Source organism: Plasmopara halstedii (genome assembly GCF_900000015.1).
Source record: "Plasmopara halstedii genome assembly, contig: Scaffold_7, whole genome shotgun sequence".
Classification (NCBI taxonomy): domain Eukaryota; phylum Oomycota; class Peronosporomycetes; order Peronosporales; family Peronosporaceae; genus Plasmopara; species Plasmopara halstedii.
This window is the reverse complement of record NW_020186929.1, coordinates 411,557-438,388: the sequence shown is the minus strand read 5'-3', so window position 1 is coordinate 438,388 and position 26,832 is coordinate 411,557. Positions and strand designations below refer to the sequence as shown.

The following is a 26,832-nucleotide window of genomic DNA, read 5'->3' as shown; positions in this document are numbered from 1 at the left end:
TACGTTTTCCAGGACGGGGGGCAGCTACTTCTGGCTACTTTTTAGCCAATCCAGGCTCGTGAAAATAATCAATACATTCAAAGGTGAAGCTCAGCTTTTGAAGTATAAAATGCTGAGCCGTCGGGTGGTTGACTATCAAGATTGAAAGATTCGCGGCTCTTAATGAAGTTTTGCCAAGGTTGGAATTGATAGAAGCTCTTATTGTTAAATTGATGCCCGGATTAATTCAGTCGAGCTGTTTTTTATTCGCTCTGCTTGCCGTATGGGTTTCATGGCACACCGCAATTATTGGTGCACAGGGCGCATCGCCTAAGCTGATATGGTCCGCAAGTCCACTCACGCCAGCAATACTCAAACTGTCTACCACAACATGGATCGATGTTCCCGACACACACGTCGCCATTGAGCTGCTGAACGAAGCTGTAGTGATGATCTCGTACGACGTATCAGTGTCTCATGTTGCAGACTTTATATCAGAAGGTGAACCGACTGAAACACTGAATGAAGTATCGTTTCGCGTAGCAGTGGATGGAACTCCTTACCGTCAATCAGCGACGACTGTAGATGACCGGGAACCACTCGTTGTTGTTGCAAGTGGGCATTTGATTCTCGAAGTATCACGTGGTAATCACGAGGTTACGTTGCAATGGCGCAACCGTGGCACGCACGGGGTTGACTGGATGGTGACGAGCGATTTATTGAATGGATTTGCAGGCGGCCGAATTCTCACCGTGTCAGCACAACACCGCTTTATTTGGTTCCGACAACCGATCACGGCAGTTTCTCTTCTATCCGTTGCTAAGTGGGAGGCGGTACCAGGAATGTCTTTGAGATTTCGCATCTTGGAATCATCCCCAATACGCATATTCTATCACATGCCCGTTCTTCCTGAATTATTTTATAGTTCTCGTGGTTAGTTAGCAACTCCTTCAAATAGCGGTGCTAAATTGCTTTGTGTTCGCTGACTGTATGCTTTGAATGAATGGGGACAGACATGACTGCGTACAATAAAATTGAGTCGGCACTTGAGATAAATGGACTTCGTTATCGAGAAACCGGGTCGTACGGAAATGTTGACGGATCTCAAAAGTCGACATTACATCTTCAAGGTAGCATCACGATGGATCTCATGCCAGGAGAATATAGCGTGGTGTTGTGTTGGAAGGCGTTGTCCGGCTTCAAACGTTCGTGGTTTTCTAGTCCGAATGCCTTGGACGGATTTGCTATGGGGCGGGTGCTAGCAGCGGTAGGTGAATACAGTATCAATTCAATGTCCTTGTACCATATGAAGCAATTTGAGTCTACATCTGTAAGTGAGTGGTCAGACGTAGGAGACTCTGTACTTCACTTCAAACTACCAAGAGCAACACAAGTTTTGCTGAGGTACAGTTTACCTCCTTCACAGAGTGAGAATTCGATATTTGCAAGCTGGACTGAGGACACGTGGAATAGCATTCAGACTCGATTGGTTGTGGACGGGATCGCATACCGACATACGTCATCATCGGAAGACGGCAGTATACATGGAATGGAAAATGAGAAGGCAAGTATGGTGCTGCCTCTCGCTGGGGGTAGCCATACTGCCCGATTACAGTGGAAAAACGTGGATAGAATTTCTTGGCGTGCAGTATCGTTTGTCAGGGACCAAACTTCTTCATACGCCTCCGTTTTTCTTAGCTTAAAAAAATTGGAACACGATATTAAGATTTTCGCTCCTACAGTACTTTTTGCAGAGGAAGACAAGACTCTTGAGATCGTAGGTATATCCATTGGCGATGCTGCCAGCGAAATGGCACTTGACTATGAGGTTACCGTCACCATGTCAGCAAAGAATGGCTTGTTGTCGTTACAGCCGATTCCAGGGATAACTTTTGCTTCTGGAAATGGCGACCGCAACGATTACTTGCTTTTTAGTGGTACACTGAGAAGCGTGAACACGATATTAGCTCGCATATGGTATAGAAGCTACTTAAATTGGTATGGGGACGATAAACTTTGTATAGAGGCAGTGGATCAAGGCGTGACAGAATCTCTACACACTACCAAAAGTGATGCTGTGGTTCTAATCCGCGTAGCATCTGTAAATGATTCGCCACAATTAATCGTTCCGAGTACTCAAATTCTGCTCGAAGACCAGCAAATCAGTATTTTTGGTGTAAAAGTTCACGATGTTGACCCTGGGTTTGCTGATAGCAACTCAACATTTGAAATAGAGTTATTTGTACTGAGCGGTGTGCTAACTCTGGGCCCCTGTATTGGAGTATTGTTCATAGAAGGTGAAGGAGTAGCTGATCAGCTCGTTCGCTTTCGTGGGGATATATCCGCAATCAATATGGCACTTTTCGAAATCAAATATCAACCTGACATGGAATTCAATTCGAAGCAGCACGCCGAACGATTGGGATTACGAGTGCGAGATTTAAATTACTATGATGGTACTGTTACAGATGTATTTGATAGTATCGCGCTGGAGGTTCAAAGCTCCGACGATCCAACACAGCTGGTGCTGTCGGAGCTCCTTACAATTACCCTTCGCGGATATGCCGTCGAAATGTTTGGAGAAACGAGTGGAAAAGAGGCGATAAGTGCTCAATTGCTTACAATGACGCCTTTTGGAGAAATACAGCTATCAATGCTGAGTAGCACATTACCGGCAGGTGTGACGAGACGTCCTGTTGGAGACGAACCATCGAGCACAATCCATCTCACAGGGTCCGTTTCTGATGTCAGTGACATTTTGCACTCAGTCTTAATCACTCGCTCCCCATCATTTTACGGATACGAGATTATTTTTGTCCGACTAAGCGCTCTTTCAAATATATCGATAGTGGAAGACTTTACTATCCAGTTGAATTTGCAAGGCAACAGTACTACCCAGCTTTGTACAATTGCTGGTTTGTGGCCATCTCGCGGACCAATGCAAGGAGGGACTAATTTAACTGTGACTGGATTCGGCTTTAAACATTGGCTCGCCCGCGCACTGTGGTGTCGATTTGGTAGAAGCGCTCTCGTAAGGAGTACGGTGATATCTGATACAACCTTGACTTGTGCGACGCCACCTGCAAGCGCTGACCTGCCTACTCAAACCTTTTTGATGGTGACAAACGCAGATGATTTTTATTCGAATCCTATATCGTTTCTGTACGAAAAATCGTGGACAATCGAATCAGCATCACCAGCACAAGGACCACGAAGCGGGGGGACTACAGTAATTATCAATGGACAAAATATCCCTCACTCTTCTGGTCTGCAGTGTGCTTTTGGGAAACATATGTCGATTGCGCGATATATGTCATCCTCCAGAGTCTCGTGTCATACGCCTGCGGTCAAAAACGGTACTACAGAAGTAGATTTGCGACTAACATCTAACGGCCAAGACTTCACATTGCCGCTTTTGTACAGTTTTCGAGGTATGTTAGACTGATTGCTAATGTTGTGTGCTGATAATGGTTTGCTCAATGATATCAACACAGATTCTCCGCAAATTTATGCCCTTGATCCACCATACGGAAGTTCAACAGGAGGGGATATCATATATGTCGCTGGAGCCAACTTTTTTCCAGACTCGTCTGCCAATTGCATTTTCAATGAGACAACCATCACATTGGCAACTTTTAAGTCTTCCAGCTTGATGTTGTGTCTGTCTCCCTCTGTAGATCTTGGTTTAGTGGAGACTGTTACTGTGAAGGTTGAGGTCGTCCTTGAAGCAATTTCATATCAAGTACCCGGAAATTTTACCATCTACGGTATGTTGATGATCGCTTTCGTCATATTTCGTACGTTTTCTGATGTATAATGCTCATTGCTGTCATTTAGTCCCGCCCACTGTGTATGCTGTAAATCCTGGATACATTATGGGAAGCGGTGATTTACTCACCGTTAGTGGATCTCATTTCCGTAATTTAAGCTCATTATCGTGTCAGTTCCTATGTGGTACAACACTCAGCAACGCCCCAATTACTTTTGTGAGCTCCACTCTTGTTCTTTGCCGCGTTCCTACCCTCTCACAACATAGCGCTTGGATTGGACTTTCTGTCTCGCTCACTAAAACAATCAATTTGTTCAATAAATGGCTTGACTTTCAGTATTTACTCCACCATACTCCCACCCCGTTAGTCGTTTCAGCTTATCCAAGTACGCTTTTGCGGATAGGAAGTCCGCCTCTCAAAGTTAATGGCCGCGGGATGATGAATGTTCATAGACTGTGGTGCAATTTTGTTGGTATTGGGGCCACTCGGATAATGCTGAAAACGTCAAATTTGGGTGCATGTGATGTTCCATTTATCCTAACAAACCAATCGTATCCGTATCAAGTACTGCAAATTGAGAGTATCTATCCACCAAAGACAATTCTGGCTGTGTATGAGCTCGCGGTAATAGAGCCGATCGAATTGCTGAGTGTGACACCCGCTTTGGGTTTGGTAAATGGGGGGACAGAGCTCAAAATTTTAACTGATAGTACACGCTTGCCAGATGTGTATAAGCTCACAACACTCAACTGCAAGATCGGAGGAATTGATGTACCAGCTTTTGCGTTAAACAGCTCCACTCTTCTATGCCGCAGCCCGGCAATACATAAACCAATGACAGCATTTGTGGAGATCTGGATCGCCCAAGATCGCACGCATTCACTCGAAAGGGCACAGACGTTTACATATATCCTTCCTATCAGAATTACAGAAGTGAGACCATCCCGTATCAGCTCAGCAGGCTACACCCAGATGCGGGTGACCATTAATAGTCGGGCTATGGAAGGTCTGAATTGTTTGCTTGGCTCAGTAATCGTTCCCGCTAAAATTGTTTCGGATTATACAATTGCTTGTGTATCTCCACCCCAAACGGCAGCTATCTTGACACTTCGTTTAGTCAATGACGGAAATTACGTGTTGTCTGAGAATGCGCTGCTAATCGAAGCGTATTTGGACTTGGATACAGTATATATTTCTCCATCTAATGGAATCGTGTTTCCTAACACAACGATTGGAATCGAGATAAAAAGTTTACCATCTGCTAGCCATGTGGAATGCTCATTTTTTGAAGGTGGAAAATCACCTTTAGCCAGTACCAGAGCTGTAATCAAATCCCTTAATTTAGCAATGTGCCACATTCCAGCTAACGTCTTCTCCCCACCAGCCAGGTTGGCTTTCTCAGTCGTAATTGATACTTTTGTTGTGGTCGACCAAATGCAGTTATACTTTGTCCCAGAGTTTGAAGTTAGTTCAGTCTATCCCACCATTGGGATCATCAGTGAAAAAAACTTGGTTCGAGTGCAACTGGAGTCATTAAACATTTTTGTAACACATTTCTGGTGTGCTTTTGGTGCAACACTAACTCAGGGCCGAGTTGAAAAAACACATCACGCTTTGGTGATTGAGTGTATGTCACCAGTCAACAACTTCGCAGCGGACATTCCGTTAGCGATCACAACAAACGGTGTAGATTTTTTCTCGTCGAAGGCAAAATATGAGCGAGTCTTCCGATATGTCCGAAAACCCTCGGTCTACTCGTTCGTGCCGCGGATAGGATCGACAAGGGGTGGAACAAAGCTTGTATTAAAGGGTGATGACTTTCATGAGTTTATGAAATTGACGTGCATCTTTAGCGGTTACGCAGTAGTACAAGCGGAGTGGCAAAATTCTAGCCACGTGTCTTGCATCACACCTAAAGCCGCATACGAGCAAAAAGTTGCAAGTATAGCTGTTTCCGATGCTAACAACAACTTTCGACTCAGAATGCAGCAAACTTTCGAATACGCACAAGATGTGATCGTGACGAAATTGTCTCCACCAACAATTCCGAAAAATTTTGAAGGAGTCCTTCGTATTTCTGTGAATTTCCTGCATTTGTCTTCATCCTGGTGGTGCCGAATAAACAATGCTTCATTAGTGGGTGTCTGGACTGCACGTACCGAACTGTTGTGTCCTGTCTCACCTCATTTACTTCGCGAGACTGATAATGCAGCAATTTCGATCAGTCCCAATGGTCAAGAATGGAGTCCTGTTTTCCCAATCAGCATCATTTCGGATTTCTCGGTTCACTCAATCGCACCCAATCGATTTGTATGCGGAAAAATGGAGGAATTGCATTTGTATGGTACAGGATTCTCCAATGACTCTCAAATGGCATGCTATTTTAACCATACTCCTGTGCCCGCTTTATACGTGAGTAATGTCGAACTATTGTGCTATCCGCCTCATATCGCGAACGTAACAGCATTAAACGTGACTGTGACTGGATACGACGGATTCATTGCGGAGAATGTAGTATCCGTTTTATGCCAAATCGCCCCTGTGATTCAGCACGTGCATCCTAGCTATGGTAGCTCATCGGGGGGAACCGTTATGACTGTTTTGATGCGTGATCCCTTGGATAAACAAACGGAAGATGTTCAATGCTGTTATGGAACACATTTTTGTTTGTATGGAGTGACTATAAACTCAACAGCGCTAAAATGTGTTACTCCCGCCATGGATTCGGGGCCGACCATGCTGAAAATTGTTCTCGGATCATTTGGTGAAGGTTTTCTCAATTCCACACAGGTATTTTTCTATTTTTTTCAAGTCCCTAAAATATTAGACGTCTTGCCGCAGCTGGTGCTCCTGTCTCTAAACTTCACAGTCTCGGTGTATGGAGAAAATTTTGTAAGCACCAATGAGCTAGGATGCATATTGCGCACTGACTACGGTGACTTTGAGTTATCAACTCAATGGCAGTCAAAAGAGCTGATAACTTGTATTCAGCCGTTTGAGAAGATTGAGCTGCCGACAGTCAAATCCATCAATGCTCGCGTCTTACTTACTGTCAATGGACTTGACCTGATCGACACTAGCATGAATATTACATTACTTCGTCCACCGGATGTACTATCAGCAATTTTTGTGCGATCTGGGCTGCAGCAATCTCTGAAATTGACAGGAAAATATTTTGATTCTGGCTTGAAACTCATGTGCAATATTGAGTCTTCTAACAAGTCCACGGTAACGCCTGCTCAAATTGTGAATGCAACGGTAGCAAATTGCCCAGCACCGCCTTGGAACATGGATAGGGAGCGTACAAAAGTTTGTTTGTGGTCAGCAAACAGTGGGAAAGTAAGTGAAAGCAGAGATGTTTTCGTCAACGGTGTCGCTGCTAACGGTAAATCCTGGTGGGGATTGCTGCCCAGCACAGGTTCCACGCATGGTGGAGACATCGTGCAGCTTGTAATGATTGGATTTGATGATAATCGTTCGAGCTGGAACTGCTGTTTTAATGAGCTGACGTGCTCACGTGTGTTTCAAGCACATCAGGGCGCTTTATGGATGGTGACTTTACCGGTCATAAATATGACAGGAATTGTGCCAGTGTCTCTAACATCGGGAGACGGGTCAGCTATTATAGAGCAAAAATCATGGTTTCTTTTTTTCGATTCTCCAATGGTGTGGACTATTTCTCCAACGACTGGAAATGTTCACGGAGGTAGCGTTGTATCAGTTCAGGGCGAAGGCTTTTTATCTGCAGCAAATTTGCAATGTAAATTTGGGAATCTGTATTCAATTCCATACTCTGTGTCAAATAATCGTTTACTGTGCACCACTCCTCGTTCCAGTTCTAAACAGCGTGTAAGGTTTGATCTTGTATACTCAGACGGGAAAGGTACGGGCAGAGTGGCAGAGAAGAATAGAGTCAATCATTTCGAATATGTTGCTGTACCCAGTATTGTCGGAGTCATTGTCAATGAAAATGCAAGCTCAAGGTTACATTTGATCATTACAGGATTTAACTTGTATAACGAAGCAACTTTAGTGTGCCGGTTCGGGCTTGAAGTAGTAGCCGCCCGCTTAGTGGAGCAAGATAAAGTCGTTTGCTCCCCGCATCGAACGTATACTGAGGGACAACAATTAGTTGTATCGGTTTCGAATGACGGTGTGCTGTTTTCTCGTGACTTTATCATCCAGTATAATGCTACAGGCTCATTAGCTGTGGCGCACTTATCACCAGTTTGTGGATTGGACTGGGTAAAGACAGAAGTATTATTGTATGGAAACGATTTTGTTAATGAACCTTACGATTGCATCTTTGGATGGAAGAATTGGCAGCAACGTGTCAAAGGCAAAACGATTAATCGATCCTGCGTAAGCTGTGAAGTACCACAGTGGACGTTGAGTACGCCACGAGAGCTTCCCATCTCGCTGCAATCAAAGACCAGTTTGGCACGGAGTAATGCACTTATTTATCGGTATATTCCAGAAGTTGTTATTTCTTCCGTCAAACCAAACCGTGCAGTCGCTGGGTTAGCTACAAGCATTGTAATCACCGGAGGTCCATTCGCGAATTGGCCTGGGGCTGATTGCATTCTGCTTCCGAGTCACCAAAATGGATCTGCAATTACTTTTCGCGCAGCGTGGAAATCCACCTATCAGATCATATGCACTATGCCTATTTCCCTGTTGCCAGGAGTTTACCGCGTTGGGTATGCTCCGAATGGAGTATACAGCGTCTGCGCTGAACAATTACTTTATTTAGTCAATCACCCTGTGGTCACAAATGGTCATCCTAACCGAGGGCCTACATCAGGTAACACTGAACTTGTGCTCCAGGGCCACTACTTTTCTTCAAATATGTCCTGCTGTTTTGGTGCTTCCTGTGTTCCGCTTAAAATTGTGAATACGTCGATTGCGATATGTCGAACACCTCCCCATTCAATTGGATCCGTTCCAGTTATGATCTCTTTTAGCTTGGTCGGACGTTTTCCATCCAACGTTTTGTTTCAATATTTCGAAGCCGCACGAATAAAAGAACTGATTCCTCCGATTATTGTGGTTGGATCCACTCAGCCAGAATTTATTGTAGTGATTGGAACCAGCTTTAGCACCGACTTGACATTCGGTTGCACCTTTGACGGTCTTGCAAGTACTCCATTACATGTTATTGCGCATAATAGCTCCAGTGTCACGTGTCCTCTTCCAATTATTCCAACGAGACTGTATTCGGTAATAAAGCTAGGAATTGTAGCGTTCACCGACGCTTCAGAAATATATATGACGAGCATTTCTGTTGAGCTAGTTGAACAATCTGTGATCACAAGAGTTCTGCCTGAAGTTTTATCACCCAGTGAAAATATGATGTTTGAAGTTCATGGTGTATTGGAGTACATGTCAGAATACACAAGGTGCACTTTTAAATGCAGAAGCTTTAGTGGTACTCAAGTCATTCGAGAAGGTGCGTTCACCTCCCTGACGAGTGCTATTGCGCAGTGTGACTTGTTTGATCTCGCTCTCCCGCTTGGTTCGTGCCAGATTACTCTATCAAAAAATGGCGTCCAAGTCTCGAGCAATAGTATTGAAATACTGGTACGTAATCCAATAATCGTGAGCCGTGTTACACCTTCGTCAGGCTTCACACTTGGAGGCACTCTTCTTACCATCGACGGATCAGGTTTTCCAGACGACATTGAGCCACTCTGTCATTTTGGACAGGCAATTTATCAAAAAGCTTTAGTCATTTCTACCGGTAGATTATACTGCTCCACTCCTGTGATGAAATTGCCTAATAGTACCAAGATTCTCGACATGTGGATCTCATTTGGCGGGATAAAGTCCTCAGTGCTGCCATTCTTCTTTTCTGCTCCAGCTCTCATCACCGAAGTGAGTCCAAAGTTTGGCCCCGCAGACGGAGGGACAAAAATTGAAATTAAAGGAATAAATATTTCTCCAAATTATGGAGTCAGCTGTTTGTTTGATGGAAAAACCATCGTGATGTCTGACTCGTTACAGCAAGGAGCAGTGTGGTGTACCACGCCATTGATGATAATTGGACTGCACACGTTTGAGCTCATCACCGAGAGTGGTGATCGAATGTCTAGCAACTCTGTCGAGTTTCGAGCTATTCCGCGCGAGCAACTTTTTTTCATTTATCCTACTCAAGGCATCCAGACTAAAGTTACCGAGACAAAAATTCGTGTAACGGGTAGTAATTTTGTGGATTCGACATCTCTTACATGTATTTTTGGCGACGTTAAGGCATCTTCGACAAGTTTTGTATCTCCTTCGATGATTGAATGTGTTGTTCCGTTTATGCAACTCGGAACGAAAGTGGTTAAGGTATCGAATAACGGCGTTGACTTTTCTTTATCCTCGCAATTGTATGAGGTTTTGCCTCTAATGTCGATTGCCAGGGTTTCTCCCCGTCATGGTTCTTTTTTGGGTGGTACTGTTGTGGTGTTAACTGGTGTGTTTGAAGTTTACGATGAAATTGAATGCATGTTTGGAGGCAAAGTTGTTGCTGCCCACTTTATCAATGCCTCGGTTGTGAAATGCATTGCACCACCTGCAAGACTTGGTGACATCGTAGCGATCAATGCCCGCGTCTACAACATAATTGCCTACATTGAAGATGATGCCGAAACCGACTTCGTGTATGGAGTGGGACCCGTCGTGACTAACATATTACCTTCGGTTGTATCACAGACAACATCCTTAATTAACGTAACAATTATCGGAGCAGATTTCAGCCAGTCAAATCTGGTCGGCTGTCAGTTCTCAACTCAGCCAATATCTCGCTTTTATTACGACCGTGGTAATGGCTGGTGTACCTTCAATGCAACTTTTGTCGGTGTTTTTGAGCTGGTTCTGACATCATCTGGAATTAGTTTGGATCGAATTATTACTCACCAAAGCATTCGTGTTATTTATGAAATTCAGCCGATTTCTATATCACCGCGTCAATTTGATGAACGTGGAGGAACCGAAATTATCATACAAGCTTTAAATGTAGTCCCAAGAGGGACGTCGCTTCGGTGTCTTTTTGGCCAGATAGAAGTCGATGGACTAGCTCTTTCGGACTCTCTATTACGTTGCATAACGCCCTCAATGCGACCCGGCCGCATGTCATTTAGGCTGAGTCAAGATGGATTTTCTTGGTCAAGGAAAGTGCTGGAGATTGAAGCATTTGCCACCCCGCAATTGTTTGCAGTATCACCCAGTCGCTCTGCGGCTGTGGTGGGCTTTGCTTTTATCGTGTATGGAACCAATTTGCGCCCTTTTTTAAGTCTGAAATGTACTTTTGGTGATGTCAAGGCTCCGGCGATCAGTTTAAATGACTCAGCGGTGAAGTGCATCACTCCGTCACGACTCAGAGTAGGCACTCTTGCACTGGGTGTCAGCCTGAACGGAATCGAAGACAGTCGCAATACTTTAGATGTGGAGATTTACAATATTCCAAGTAGATTATACATCCGATCACTCAAGAGACTGCTGGATGGTCGCTGGGTTGCTTCGATCGATGGTTTAAACATCTCGCCGCACGGTCAATATGTATGTCAATACGAAGACAAGCCTTTGTCAGGATTTGTTCGGAATGTGACGTTTCGTGGAATGGAGTGTATATCCGGCTCCACAACGCAAAACAGGCGTCCAAACTTGCTTACATTAACGCTGTCTGGTGAATTGCTCCTACGACAAGATATCACTAGAAACGTTGGGTGCCCAACCTTGGTGTATGGGTTGTCGACGACAATAGTGCGATCAGGACAAAGCCGTGAGATCTCTTTATTTGGCTTTAAATTTGATTCTAAAATGGACTTAGCCTGCCATATTGGCCACCATACTTCTCCCGGTGTCGTCAAATCTCAAAACACGATGCACTGTGCTCTTCCATTTCAAATACCTGGAAAGTATACTCTTGAAATCACATGTGCTGCTGGCTTTGAACTCCTGGGAGCATACCAAATTGAGTACGCTCCTTTGCCTCGTATTTGGAGCTTTCTACCTATCATTGTGCCTAGTGGTGGCACGTTCGGTGTCGAAATATTTGGGTCCAACTTTACCCAGGATGATGTCGTCTTTTGTGTTTTCGGCTCTTTGACAATGCGTGTCCAGGCGACATTCATTTCACCGTCTCGTTTAAAATGCTCGACCCGTCGAAATTGGGTAGCTGGCCAAGTTCTGTTAACGTTGGTGCTTGAAACTCACGATGATTTTACAAATGTGTTATACCAATCTTCCTTCATCATTGCTGAAAGGATACTCGAATCAAGTAAATTTAAACCAGATTTTGGCTCGACAATCGGCAACTATTTAATTTATGTAGAGATGAATGTGTCCTGGAATAGCTATGAAAATAAAAGTTGTAAATTTGTGTCAGCGGATATGGATGTGGGCACTGAATTTTACAGTTCTCTTAAAAGTTTCGATACTGATCAAACAAAAGTTTTAGGTTGTCACGTGCCACGATTAGAAGTTGGATCGTACTCAGTATCATTCTCACCAAATGGGCGCGATTTTGTATTATTTCGCGAATCATTCATTGCTCACTTACCAATTCAAGTGGGAAGCGTAGACCCCCCCTTTGCCGTTTCAGCCCGCTCGATGGACATTAGAATATATGGTAAAAATTATCAGCGCTGGATGCGCCTTGAATGTGGATTTCGTGTGAATGGAACAAATTTTTATTTTTCAATCGCCGAATATGTATCAGACACATTGGTAAAATGTGAAGCACCCAATCACATACCAGCAATTGGAATTTTTCAGTTGTTTCCACAGACGTCACTCATTTTTCCAAATATATCATTTCCTTTTGAGTTCAAACCGGGAATCAAATTTCACTCGATTTACCCTGATAATGGCACCACTAGCGGCGGTACTATTGTGAATATTGTGGGTCAAGGATTTTCTAGAGACATCGACCTCAGATGCCATGTACTAAATGAAATTTTAATCGCGACATTTGTCGATGCAACTACACTTCGCTGTCGAACCCCGGCATCTCAAGCCACGACAGCCCCTTTTCGCTTCTCAATTGGAAATATGAATTTCTTTGAGGAAGTCTTTATCTTTACGTACGTATCACAGCCTCAACTGAGTGACGTAAAGGATCTATCTGCCGATCTCGATGGCAACAACGAAGTCAATGACAGTACTCAGTATCCATCTAGGTCTGAACAACCCCGTTCATACGAGTCCACGCCATCGATACGTTTTCTTGAGCCCACGTTAGGCTGGACTCGCGGTGGCACTACAGTTGTTGTGCACGGATTCAAAATGATATTTTCATCTAATATTGAGTGCGTGTTTGGGCCTAAAACAGTTCACGCCGCATTTATATCAGCTCAAGAGCTCGCATGTATCTCTCCTCAATTCGCTAAGCCTGGTCGTCACAATTTCGCAGTGAGATCAAAAGGCAGAGTGTGGGAAGCAGTCACTCCACTCTGGTTCGACGTGTTCTCTCCACCTTACATTGAAACAATGAAGCCTACTTCTGGGGATGTCACAGGCGGTACAAATGTTGTGTTTCAAGGAAATACTAGCTCTCTTATGCAAGCGCGATCAGATGTTTTTTGCCGATTTGGTGAATTCTTTGTGCTTGCACGAGTCACTAGCACTACTGAAGTAGAGTGTACATCACCGCCTACCGCGGAGATTTCGGTCGTCGACATGGCCTTGTTTTTTAATGCTAATGATATCGTACTGGTGCCGTTCATGTTTCACTACACGCAAAAGCCCGCGTTTCGCTTTCTCACACCCGCAGTTGTCAGTGAATATACTGACGGATATGTGACAATACATGGCAAGGGATTTGTCGATTCAGGTGGTACTGCGTTCTGTAGCTACGATTCAATTACAGAAAATAACTACTTCTTGGACTTTGTTAGTGACGATGAGATTCGCTGCTCATTGCCACATCTCAAACCCAAAAATCTTGTACTTATCAGCGTCAGTTTCAACGGGGAAGACATCTTTTCTACTAACCTCAAACTTAGTGTTCGGTCTCGACCTATTCTGCTAAGTATGACTCCACAGCTGGACAGCGTATATGGCGGTGCTGTAATAGAAATTACGGGGCTAAATTTATTTTTTGCGGATCATTTTCTTTGCTTGTTTGGAACGAAATGGTCGAATGCTACAATGAGACATGGCAAAATTATGTGCTCGGTCCCGCCATCAGTGTCGCTCTCTAGTACTTCTCGCGTCAATGTTTCGTTAATAAGCGGTACTAGAAAATATGCTGCGGAGATATTCAATTTGACTTACACTCTTGCACCAGAAATTTTGTCGGTCTTAACGATTCCAAATTTTGGAAATAGATTCCAGCAAATTCAATTGTGTGGAAAATTTTCAACAAGTTCTTCGTCTCATTACTTCCGACTTGAAAAATTTGACAATGAGATGGGAAATAATATAATCGATACGGGTATGTTTGGACGCTTTATAAATAGAACATGCCAAGTGTTTGAGACAGGAGCGACTGCAGATGCTTGCTCATCAGGATGTGATCTCTTATGGTCTGTAAACAACCAAACTTTTATTCACACAGGGAGGCAGATTACATTGTCGCCCCTGACACGTATAGTTAAGGTAGCACCTTTGTATGGCTCGATCAGCGGGAACGAGGTTATACGGATCGAAGTCGAAAACTGGAATTCATTGACTCATTTGAATTGCGTTTTTGATAAACTTCATCGAACAATCATCACATTAATGTCCTCTCGGATTGCAGAGTGCGAAACAATTTCGCATTCCGCTGGATTAGTCGACTTTGAAATTGTGATAATTGACGAATTTGGAGCCACACAAACTCTGAGAAAGGTCAATTTTACGTTTGTCGGTCCAATGGAAGTCGCGCAAGCTGCTCCATTAATAGGCTCGAATCGTGGGGGAACGTCAGTTTATGTTCGTGGCAAAGGATTTCTGAACCACCATGAGCTTCGATGTCGGTTCGGGGAGTTATCTGTGCCTGCTCATTACGTCAATGGCTCTTTCGTTATTTGTGTTAGCCCTCCCATGATAAAAGCCGCAACTGAGGTATCATTTTTCGTATCACTAGGTAAACTTGTTACATATGAAGTAAACGACGCAAAAGCTACGTTTTTATACATAAACACACCATTGATTACAAAAATTGAGCCATCGAGTGGTATATACAACAAAACCCATTCGATAAAGATTTTCGGCTCCCAAATTATCCCTCAGATGGTCACAAAATGCCGATTTGGAGAAATCATTGATAATATTCCGGCGAAAATTGTTTCAAATGGTCATTTATTATGCGCGGTTAAATTTCATTCACTTGGGAATATACAAAATTCAAAACAGCTGCCGATCGGATTGAGCATAAGTGGAGAACCATACTTTGAGACTGGATTCAGTTTTACTGCGTTTAAGCCTTTAGTGCCCATCAGAGTCATCCCAGATGCAATCATTAGAGGCCGAACCGATCAAGTCAAGATTGAGTGTCGTGGTACATACTCGTCACATGAATGGCGATGCATTTTTGACGATTTGAATGTGACTACATTGGGAGAACTTGTGTCTCGAAGTGTTATATCTTGTACGTTACCTCCAGAAAAATATTTAAAACCAGGAACAATCTATGTGAGGCTTTTCGATAAAGACGTCGAAACTTCCGCCAACGCTGTTGAGGTCGATGTGCTCGAATTGCCTGAAATATTCGATTTCAGCCCAAAATTTAGCAAAGTTCACACGTCATCTGATACTGACGAAACTGTCGATCACGTGCTAATTACCGGAAGAAACTTTGCACCGTTCAGACGTATCGATTGCCGATTCGGTTCATTATCTTCTTTCGGGACTTTTATTAGTTGGACACAACTTCAATGTTTGATTCCAAAGTCGCGTACTTCACGTCGCGTATCACTTTCTATCTCGTTCAATGGAATTGACTTTTTGTCGGCATATCAATCATTTGAGTTTCTCGTTAACTTAAATGTTGTTAGTGTATCTCCCAACATTGGTGCAATATCAGGAGGCACTACTGTACACGTTTACGGTGGTGAGTTTGTGATGCAAGAAACGATCGTGTGCAGATTTGGCGAGTATAGCAATTCTCAGAATGCTGTGGTCATTTCGCCCAGCGAAATTATCTGTACGACTCCCGAAGTTTTCACTATTGGCAAATTTGACATTAGTATATCGTCTTTAACGCGCAGGCTTTCTGGAAGTCTGTCGAACGCTTTTACGTACACCAAAGAGCCAGTGGTGTTGGCAGTGGTTCCTTTGGAGGCGCTATCAATGATCGAAACGTTGTTTGATGTTTACGGTCGAGGCTTTGTCCGCTCGCCGCTGCTGGGTTGTAGCTTTAGTGAAAATGTTTCAGCAAAGATATTCACTGTTCATGCCATCTGGGTCACTTCGAGGCATATTAAATGTTTTTCTCCCACAACAACCTCATTTGTAGGTGGGATTCAACTCCGGGTTGCGAATAATGGTGTTGACTTTGTACACGCTCGCTCAAAATCCATGATCCAGTTTCGAACTCAAGTTGATATCTTAGAGATTTATCCTACGACGGGTATCGCTGAAGGCGGGACACCTGTTATGATAAGGGGCAAACATTTTGGCGGCGCGTACGGGTACTGGTGTCGATTTGGTGAAAATACCGAGCCAGTTGGTGGTATCATTATCAGTGACAAAGAACTTCGATGTACTAGCCCACCTTCCTCGTTCGATACAAAAGAAATCGAAATTTATCTCTCGATAAATGGCCGCGATTTCGTCTCGACCAATCAAACATTCAGCTATTACTCCCAACCGATTGTCGTCAAGATATCTCCAACACAAGGCTCTATGGACGCACCGACTGTGGTAACTATTACTGGAGCAGGAAACTACTCAGGTGTACCGTTGTGTCGTTTTGGAAATATTATTGTTCAAGCGTATTTACGATCTGATAAGGAACTTATGTGTACTGCCCCCTTAAGTCGCTTTGCTGGATCTGTTTTTGTCGATGTTTCCCTAAATGATGGTGTAGACTTTACTCACAACAGTATTTCATACACATATGTGCTGGGTCCACGCATCCGCCACATCTCTCCTGTCTCAGGTCCAGCAGCTGGTGGAACATTGATGCATATTACAGGCCTCAACTTTTATTCATCAAGATTAACAAAATGCTGTTTTGGAAATCGATACAGCTGCACCTCTGGGTTGTTGTTAAATGCCACTGTGATTCAATGCGTGACTCCGCCCGCAAAACTTTCTGGAGCTGAAGTTGGCTCCAAGCAAGTTCCAATACTTTTAGCCTTAAACGGCCAGAATTTTGTCACGCTTAATATGCGATTTGAGTACGTTTATGACATTACAATTGATTACGTGCATCCAGCTTTCGGTGATATTTATGGTGGCACTGTGATATTCTTATATGGTCGTCACTTGCGCTACTCAACCGGTTTACAATGTCGTTTCGGTAATCTTCGGACTCCAGCATCATACTGGAATGACTCAGCGGTATCGTGCGAGGCTCCTCCCTATCAAGTTGGTGACACAAGTCTATCGATATCGCTGAACGGCCAGGACTTCACTTCCGCCAAATTAAACTTTACTTACATCCAGCTTCCGTTTGTCTACACACTAACGCCCAGTGCCGGACCATTGCGTGGAGGCTTTTCAATTCAAATAAGTGGAGCTTTTTTTTCAAATATCACAACAATCTGTCAGTTCTCGCAAAACGACGAGATCATACAAGACACGGTTGCTCTTTTTGGCTCTTCCGCTCAAATAAGTTGCTTGGCTCCTTCTGGCAATCACTTTGGAAAAGCTTCGCTTACACTCTTTGTTCATGGAATTTCGGCTCCAAAACTCCAAAAGTTAGATCTTTGGTACTATGATAACGTTAGCTTACACGCTGTGGAACCGTTGTTGTGTAGTAATGCCGGTGGCTGCACTTTGGTAATTTCTGGAGCCAATTTCAGACGAGATGCAGATCAACAGTGTTGCGTTAGCGTGCCGGGATTGAAATCAAAGTGCGTCTTTGCAAACGTTGTTAGCGATACCAAGTTGATATGCATTTCACCATCAATAAGTCACAGGGGATTTGTCGAAGTAAATATAATATCATACGGTGTGAAGTTGTCAAGCCATGCTCTGGTTATAGAGGTTCACGACCCTATCATATTGAATGAGGTACATCCAACGACAGGAACATACCGTGGAGGCACGAAGATAACAGTCACAGGCTGGAAGTTCGTGTTAACTCCACACCTTTCTTGTTGCTTTGATGATAATCAGGTACCGGCCACACTCATCAACTCCTCGGTGCTCGAGTGCTTTACACCTTATCATAAAGCAAAATCTGCTTTAATAAAAATAAGTATGAACGGCCGAGACTGCTTGAATAGTGGGGTCGATGTAACATTTGAATTTCAACTTTCCCCTACCATTTTTCAAGTATTTCCAAACGTTGGCACACGGATGGGTGGCACAACAATTACACTGCAAGGTGAACACTATAAAGCAAACATAACGACCTGTTTTTTTGGTGCTGTCCAGGCAACTTACCATAAAGTACTATCAGACACACAGATGAAGTGTACAAGTCCAGCACAAAGCCCCCCACAGCGTGTTCAGGTCATTGTAGCCGACAATTATCAAGATTTTTCCACGAGTCCTGTTTTTTTTGTGTATCTTGCAGCAGAAGAGGTCAAATCTGCGTCACCAATGCGTCTATCCTCGATTGGAGGCGGTAAAATTGCAATTGTGACCGAAAATGCTCGCGATAGTGCCACGCTCAGCTGTTTTTTCGGCCACGTAATTGCTCTTGCACAGTTTGAATCAGCATCGAAAGTCTACTGTTTAATTCCAGCTTTGACGCCTGGATTTTACGATTTGTATATTTCAAATGATGGAAAGCTCAAGTCTCAAAGTTTTGCTACTGTTGAGCTTGTGAAACCGCCGATTATAGCAACAGTAGAACCGCTTTCTGGTGGAGTGGAAGGTGGAACACTTGTGTCGATTAAGGGTTCCCGACTTGACACCGTGTCCCACTGTCGCTTTGGTGTAGTACACGCATCGGCTTATGTACTCAGCCCCAACCTAGTGCAGTGCAAATCACCAAGACAGAATAATTTTGGAAACGTGAATTTTGATATCTGGGATCATGGAGCTAATATTCCATCTCATGACATCTTATTCACTTATCTGAGTCCAGAACAGACGACCAGGCGTAGATTAGCTCTCACAAACGACAAAGTCGGCATTTCTCTTATCCCTACAGTCTTGTCAATGTATCCTTTTGAAGTATCGATTATTGGAGGAACATTAATCACTGTGTATGGCGATAATTTCATCAACTCCCTGGAGCTTGCCTGTCGATTTGGTTCGGTAATCGTTGAAGCAAGGTTTCACTCTGCCGAACAAATTGTGTGCGCAACACCACGATTACAACCTAAGCAATACACGTTTCAGGTTTCAAATGATGGTCTAACCTTCTCGAATAGCCCAACGGGTATCTCTGTTTATACAGACGCTTTTGTCGAACATATATCGCCCACACACGGACCTCAAATTGGCGGAACTACAGTGACAATTTACGGTATGAATTTTCGAAGAGGGCTGTATTTATGGTGCAAATTTGGCGAACTTGGCGCAGTGCAAGTAGTAAAGTACGTTTCATCCACTGAAGTTGTTTGTGTCACGCCACCTCAGCAGGATATGACATCTGTTGTGCGAGTTGTTGTGATGAACAATAACGTCACCTTTACACCCAATCCAGTATTTTTCACCTACACGGCAGCTGCAGATCTAGTGTCAGTCACACCAAGTATTGGAAGTCTTTCTGGGGGCACTCAGCTTTTAATTCAATGGCACAGACCTGAAATTAGCTATGAAAGTGTCGTCACTTGTCGTATTGGCGGTATCAATTCGGTCGGAGTCGTTCTTGCAACTAACATTGTTGAATGTATCACTCCTGCTTCGAAGCAGCCAGGTAAGCAATTAATTCAATTGAGTACCAATGGGCATGATTTTACATCGTCAAAACTATATTTTGAGTACGGCGAGAAAGTTGTCCTTTACTCGATAACTCCTAATCTGGGTCCAAGCATTAATGCAAACACGGTCATTACCGTACGCGGCAAGGGATTTTTCAACTCAATAAACCTTGCATGCATGTTCAGGTCGACAAAGATCTCTGCTAGATATATTGACCCTGGTATGATTACTTGTGCCGTGCCGCGAGATACGCCCAGACAGGTGGCAGTGCGAGTTACAAATAATGGAATTGACTTCTCTAACTTTGCCATATATATGTACGTAAGCGACATATCGCTGTCACGATTATTTCCAACAAACGGATTAAAAGAAGGCGGTACTAGCGTCTTTTTTCAGGGAACAAATTTTGTCAATCACACGTTGTTGGCTTGTCGATTTGGCGAAATACTAAGCCCAGCAACGTACTTGTCGGAACATATAGCTACTTGTGTTGCACCCCGACAACTTGTTGACTTGCGACCAACTAACGGTACCGTTTCTGTGGAAATGACTAGTAATCAGGTGGATTTTACAACCAGTGGCCTTGAGTACACTTACTTGCAAAGTTGTCCAAGCTCTCACTTTTGCTTCAATGGAGATATATACACATGTCCCAATGGAACAACATGTGGATCACCGGGTGGAACTAACTTCACCCTTTGTACTCCTGGAACGTTTCAACCGCGGCATCACCAAATTACTTGTTTGCCTTGCCCAGTTGGATTCTTTTGCCCCGACCACGGAATGACAAAGCCCTTACTGTGTTGTGCTGGAATGGTATGCGATGAGCACGGATTGCGTTCACCTTTAAAGTCTTGCCCTGCGGGTCACTATTGCCGAAAAGGGACTAAAACCGCGGATATTCGCGACTTTTCCACAAATCCCGAATACTTGATTGATGATGAGACGCAGCTCGCCACCTTTGTAGAAACGTCACGAGCGTGGGCCCTCATATCTCGGATCGCCCCGGCTATCGGAACTCGTCGTATTGAACATTCGCCTCGTTTTAGCTCCTGCGATTCTCGATTATGTGTGTCAAATAGCACTGATCTTCTAGCTGAACGACCCTATGCTTGTCCGCTTGGTACTTATTGTCGGCGGGGTGTAGCTGTCCAGCAGCTGGAAATAAACAATTACAGCGCTCCTCAAAAATGTTACGCAGGATTCTTTTGCCCTCGTGGTTCCTCCACTCCGGAAGGCAAGGGTCCATGCCCGACGGGCCACTATTGTCCGAACGATTTTGACGCAGTTGTATGCGCTGCTGGTCAGTATTGCCCGGGAGTTGGTAATCTTCGACCAAGAGCCTGCTACCCGGGAACGTATAATTCCTTTACAAAACAATCTATCTGCTCCCTATGTCCGACTGGACATGTGTGTCCTCAGCCTAGGATGACAACTCCTAAGTTGTGCCCTGCTGGATTTGTTTGTATTTCTGCTGGCTTGGCTGTCCCTTCGCTGCTCTGCCCTGCAGGATATATATGTATGGAAGGCACACGAACACTTGACCCGTCCAATACGATTCCATTTCACCCACATTCATGTCCAAGAGGTACTTACTGTCTCGGAGGTGTGGCACATAACACTACCATCGAATGGATTCCAAGTCGACCAGAAGGCGCGGTTGCTCCTCAGATTTGTACCGAAGGCACTTTTTGTGAAGAAGGAACGCCGACACTTTCTGGCACTGACGTTTGTTTTGCTGGTCACTATTGTCCACCCGGTACGAGCACTCCAATCCAATCCCAAGTTGGAAGTTTCGCAGGAACTACTGGGTCCGTTGTCTCGACAATGTGCTTTCCTGGTACCTACACCCCTTTAAAAGGCACTGTAAAGTGTGAGGTATGCCCTGCTGGTCATAGCTGTCCAGAATATGGCACTTATCTTCCGTCGTTGTGTCCACGTGGCTTTTATCGGTCACTGGCCGACAGTATCACGTGTCGAGCTTGTCCAGAAGGGACGTGGTCACCAAATACGGGAGTGACTGATGTTTCATTCTGCGAAATTTGTCCTGCTGGACGGGTGTGTGGTAACTCGGGTATGATTTCAATGGCTTTAAGTTTGCCTTGTGCTGAGGGCTACGTTTGTGGCGAGGGAACTAATCGGCGAACGCAGTTTGAGCACATGTGCCCTGCCGGGCACTATTGCTCGTCCGCGACATCTATCAGCAACCAGTATGGACTCGTGTGCGAAAAAGGTTACGTGTGCACTCGCGGGACCAAGATAACTGAAAAGACTAAAGACAAGTGCCCAGATGGCAACTTTTGTCCTTCTGGAACTGCTAATAGTAGCAGTGTCTACACAAATTGTCCGAGTGGCACATGGTCAAGCTCAAGTGAGGACGAGCTGTTGGATTGCAAAATTCGAGCTGTGCATATTTGTGATAAATTGCCGGAAAGGCATTACTATCCTCAATTTACTTATCAATTCCAAGGCAGCCAAATACGCTTTGATTCCACGAAGGAGACTACTCGGACGGGAGAAGTGGAGGCAATTAGTGTGATAAACCCGGTAAATGTATCGGCTTCCGTACCCTTCTGGAATAATGATACCGTTGATACCATTCGCGTTTGCCCGCCGATTGTGGCTCGTGCTGGTGGAATACTTTTGACTGTGATTGGCCGTAATTTCATAAACACGGGACGTCTGGTGTGCAAATTTCAGATTCCGATGACTCTATATTCTCAAACATCACCAGGGTTTTACAAAAGCAGCACAAGAGTGACATGTCGGGCTCCTCCTTTCATGACGAATACCATAGAAGATGTGCTCTCTCAGACTGTGGAGTTAAGTATCTCCAACTATGGAGTTCACTTTTCTACTACGACTGCTGCTTTCACATTCGTGTCAGAAAACAAGGTAGCGGCCTTAGACATGAAGCAATTAATGACGAATTGTCTAAGAAAATTAGACAAAGAGGAAGGATTTCGTGATAGTGATAAGACGTGGTTTGCACTCACTGGACTAGGAAAAGCCAAAATTTCCTTTGATTTCCGTCACCTCCCTGATGATCTTGTCTACGATGAACACTACAAAATTGCAATTTTCGTCCGAAACAGTACCTGCCGAGACTTAACTTGCGATCCTCGAGGAGTAGTGCTTCCAGATGTTGAGACATCGCCGTGTCACCAACCGCTTGAGCTTCCACGTTGGTTTTTATCTACCACAGTAAAAAAGAACGATCTCATCAATATAACCTTGCTTGCCTTGGAGGATGTGACATTTAAAGTGGAAATTCACGTCATGTATGGGCTATACGCTTCAGCAGCACCCTTCTTCGTTAACTCGACAATTGTTGAGCTGAAAACTCCGACGCGGAGCAATGTTACACAAGGAGTGACGGCCGATTTGCGGCCTCTTTCACGCTCTATTTCATATGAATCACAGATGATACCTCGAGACTACACTTTTCTCATTGCTTACTTCGGCAAAGACGGAGACTACACGTCACCACCACTAAATCTTCCACCGAAATATGAAGCTTACGAGCGAGGCCGTATCCTCTTATCCCACAATGTGAGCAGCAAAAGAGTTCCAGTTGTTGCTGATCCTTACACGGACGTTGTTACGGATACGTCATATTGGTTGATGCCGTATGTTTCGGCGGCAGTAACGCACGATAAAGTCGAGAAATACCGGGAAACATTTCAAGAGATGTACCGTGATCCAACTGATGCCACTGGTAAGCAATATTTGTTCAAATTTGATAAATTACTGTTATCGTATGTGCCGTTTTTATCGAACTGTATGGAGTACGATTCGTACATTCCTCTCTTCGATCTCTTTGAAAGTGACCAATGTCAACTACCAGCAATGACGTCCGAGACAGAAAGTTACGGACGTACTTGGTGGCGACGCACTTTTCCACCACTGCCGAACCAGGACGATATTCGATACGTAGGTCCACTAGACGTAGCCAAGGAACCAACAGCCGATATCTGCATGATGGATATCCAGTGTCATTACGAAGAGGATCTACCAACTGCTGATGTGACTCCACGCTGGTTTGAACAGTCGGAAGGAAGCGTACTTTTTTACTTTCTCCGTGAGCCAGCTACATTGGCAAGTTACTTGCGTGGTGGTCAGTATTATGACGAAATTTTGGACCAGCACGGCTCTGACTACTTCGTTCCCGTGACTGTTGACAACTCAGCCGCTCAATCACTGGAAGGCGATTGTTCAACCCTGTGTTTTCCACGATCGGTAACCCTTGACGTAGCGTACTATCAAATGAATGCTCACGTCAAGCGTATTATCATGGCAACTATTATCTACGATAATTATGACCGAGATTCTTCCAATACGGAATACACATTCAGTATCAAACTTCATCCGCTCGACTACTTTGGGCTCATTGTTCAGTTTGCCTTTGACAAACAAGTGTTCGTTGGCCTCTTCTTTGTGATTGGTAGCATGATGACAGTCGGTGCTCTCACTTTTTGGATTGTAGTTCGTATCACGTCTTATTTACAATCACCTCCACGATTTCGATTTTGGACTACCTTTGCATTGATCGCGCCGCCTCCTACAGTCGGAGTAGCTATGGCTTCGCTGCCAATTTTTGCGGTTGTATGTAGCTTCTACCTCTTGCTGCACGGTAACAAGATTTTTATGTCAAGTGGCTACTGGCTTACAGACAACATCGCCCAACACTACCTTGATACCAAGATTAACCCAGAAGTTGTGGCACAATCTCGAAAAGGACGCATTGGTGTATGTTTCTTTTTTTTTGGTCTGTATCTCATTATACTAGGTACACGTATCTTTCTTCCAAAAACTTTAGCAATCTCCGAAACGATTATAGCTGAACAAAATGATCGCAATGCTCAGGAGCGTAACATCTGGTGGCCGACTCAGTGGAAGCGAGCAAATATGATTTTTGCATCGATAATGCTAGGTCTTTTTCTCGTTCTGATGCTCGAATTTTCATTTTGGAGTTCGTTTGGAGATTACATGTTCTATGTGATTGTAGCTCAAGAAATCATCAATGCAATCATGGAAAAATGGATTGAGTCGCAGCTGAAGGAAGCGTTGTTGATGGCGCCTTTAGTTTCAGCGCTTAGTTTGATTGGAGGTATAATGACGTTTGGTGCCTCCGACTTTAAAGATTTTGTTCTAGGAAATGCGCTAGACTTCGGTATGATGATTTTAATGCGGGTATACGCAGATACTGTCATTGAAGCTATCACGAATTTCGTTAAGGATATCGCAACATACATGTGGAGTAGCGTTAAAGGAGCTAGACGTGGCGTAAGGTTGTTTTTCAGGCTTGCAATGCGATCACCTGCTTTTGTTGTTGAAAAAGTTAATGATAAGAAGGGAAACGACGACAAAAGTTTAAAAAAGGCGGAAGGCAATGGCGAGGCCGAAACAGTGGAGCCAATTATCGAGTTTTTTGCGATGGCTTCCATGGAGCGACTGGCACTCTTTTATCAACCAGTTTTAATTCTCATCATGATGTTTTTCCGTGAAGAAATCATGCTTCCCATTTTGTACAACATTCGTGAGAAAGATATGGAAATTTATCTTTGGTACTCACTCATTATTCTTCTTTTCCAGCTCGTAACGGAGGTTTTCGTATTAAATGTAGTAGAAATTTTTCAAGGATGGAAGCTTTACGACTACCTTGTTTACTGCCGCTATCGTTTCTTACAGCGTGAAAGGCGCTGGAAAGGGTTGGAACCGAATGTGGATGAATGTATCGACGAAGGCCTGCGTTCTCTTGATCAAATGTGCTTTTCATCGCAGTTTTTCATGATGTGCACGATTCATATTACTGGAATCGTCTTTTTCGTCGTGGGCATTGAAATCATGGCACGAGCGAGCTACAATTTCTTTGGCGATCCCGCCATGCCGCTCCTACTTGCTTTCATGCTCGCAGTTTCAGCTTTTGTTCGTGCGTTGATCATGTTTCTGGCCATGCGATTTGAGATCTGGAAAATTAAACACGAAAATACGGCTTGGTTAACAGCTCCTAACGAAGATGACGAGTTTGGCTTGCCACGTTTGGGTGACCTGGAAAAACTCAAAGAGGCTTCACATGAAGCGTACATGATGAATCAACGCATCACATCTGACACGTTCCGCAACAAATTTAAAGATTATAACCGCTCGTGGCTCGTAACCCAGCTGCCATCGATCCTCACCCCGCGCACCTTGCGTCGTGCGAAACCATATCTGTTAACTAATTTTGCAAAAATACTTGACAGCTTGAATCCACAAATCTCGGACGATGAAGAAGACGACGATAGTCGTCCACACTTTGGACCAGTTTCTTTATCGAGCACTTCACGCACTATGATTCGCCTCTGGCTGGCCCAAGCTAAACAAATTTTGCGTCTTAAGATGATAGTGCAGCCTTTAATCCAGCAGGCTCGCAAAACCGAGTGCGAAATGTGTCTTTCTCGCCGCCAGCTCCAGGTTGAAATGATAATTCCAATCAATGTACTAGGTGACAAGTTTAGAGGTCAAAGTCTGGCTGAAGAGTTTGATGCTGTCGCGTGGAAAGATTTTTTTGCGAAGCACCAGAAGTTTAAGACGCTGTGCCTGAACTGCATCATCCATCTCAGAACCAATGCCAAATTTAATGGTGTGCTCGGTATTGGTACCCGCGGTGGTGATAGTGACGAGCGAGATGAAAATAGGAAGGCAGCCTCAATAAATGCTGCATCTCGCGCGCTGCTGCGTAGATGGTATCTTACAGCGCAAAGCCGTGTCTTCGCGAAGGCTGGGAGGCGACGTCATCTACTCGATGTGAGCGATGACGAAAAAGATACGATGACGCATCGCTATGAATGGACTTACAAACCAGTAGCGCTAAACGCTGCTTCCACCGCTCTAGCACGAAAGTGGCTACTTTCTGCTCGTCGCAGATTTCCTGAAATTGATAGGCGTGATCATCCACCAATGAACATGACTACATTATATCCATCGCTTCAAGATGGGGTTACACCAGCTTCGAAGCCGGCGGTGAAAGTGGGAGCTGCTGGTGACGTAGCCAGCATGACTTCTAAGATGCGTCGCAAATGAGCTCAGCACTAGTAATGTACTCTGAAGATTGTTTAAAAATATACTCTAATCTCGCTTACTCTAC

At 44.2% G+C, this 26,832-nt stretch overlaps 1 protein-coding gene across 1 annotated transcript; it reads left to right on the top strand.

Annotated features, from left to right (window-relative positions):
• Positions 1–212: 212 nt before the first annotated feature.
• PHALS_13939 (IPT domain) lies at positions 213–26,768 on the top strand (the record flags this gene model as incomplete). The annotated part of the gene is made up of 6 exons (XM_024718334.1): positions 213–912; positions 993–3,410; positions 3,474–3,746; positions 3,817–12,461; positions 12,522–17,737; positions 17,804–26,768. 6 exons carry the CDS (start codon positions 213–215, stop codon positions 26,766–26,768), a joined length of 26,217 nt encoding a protein of 8,738 aa, XP_024571557.1.
• Positions 26,769–26,832: the final 64 nt, after the last annotated feature.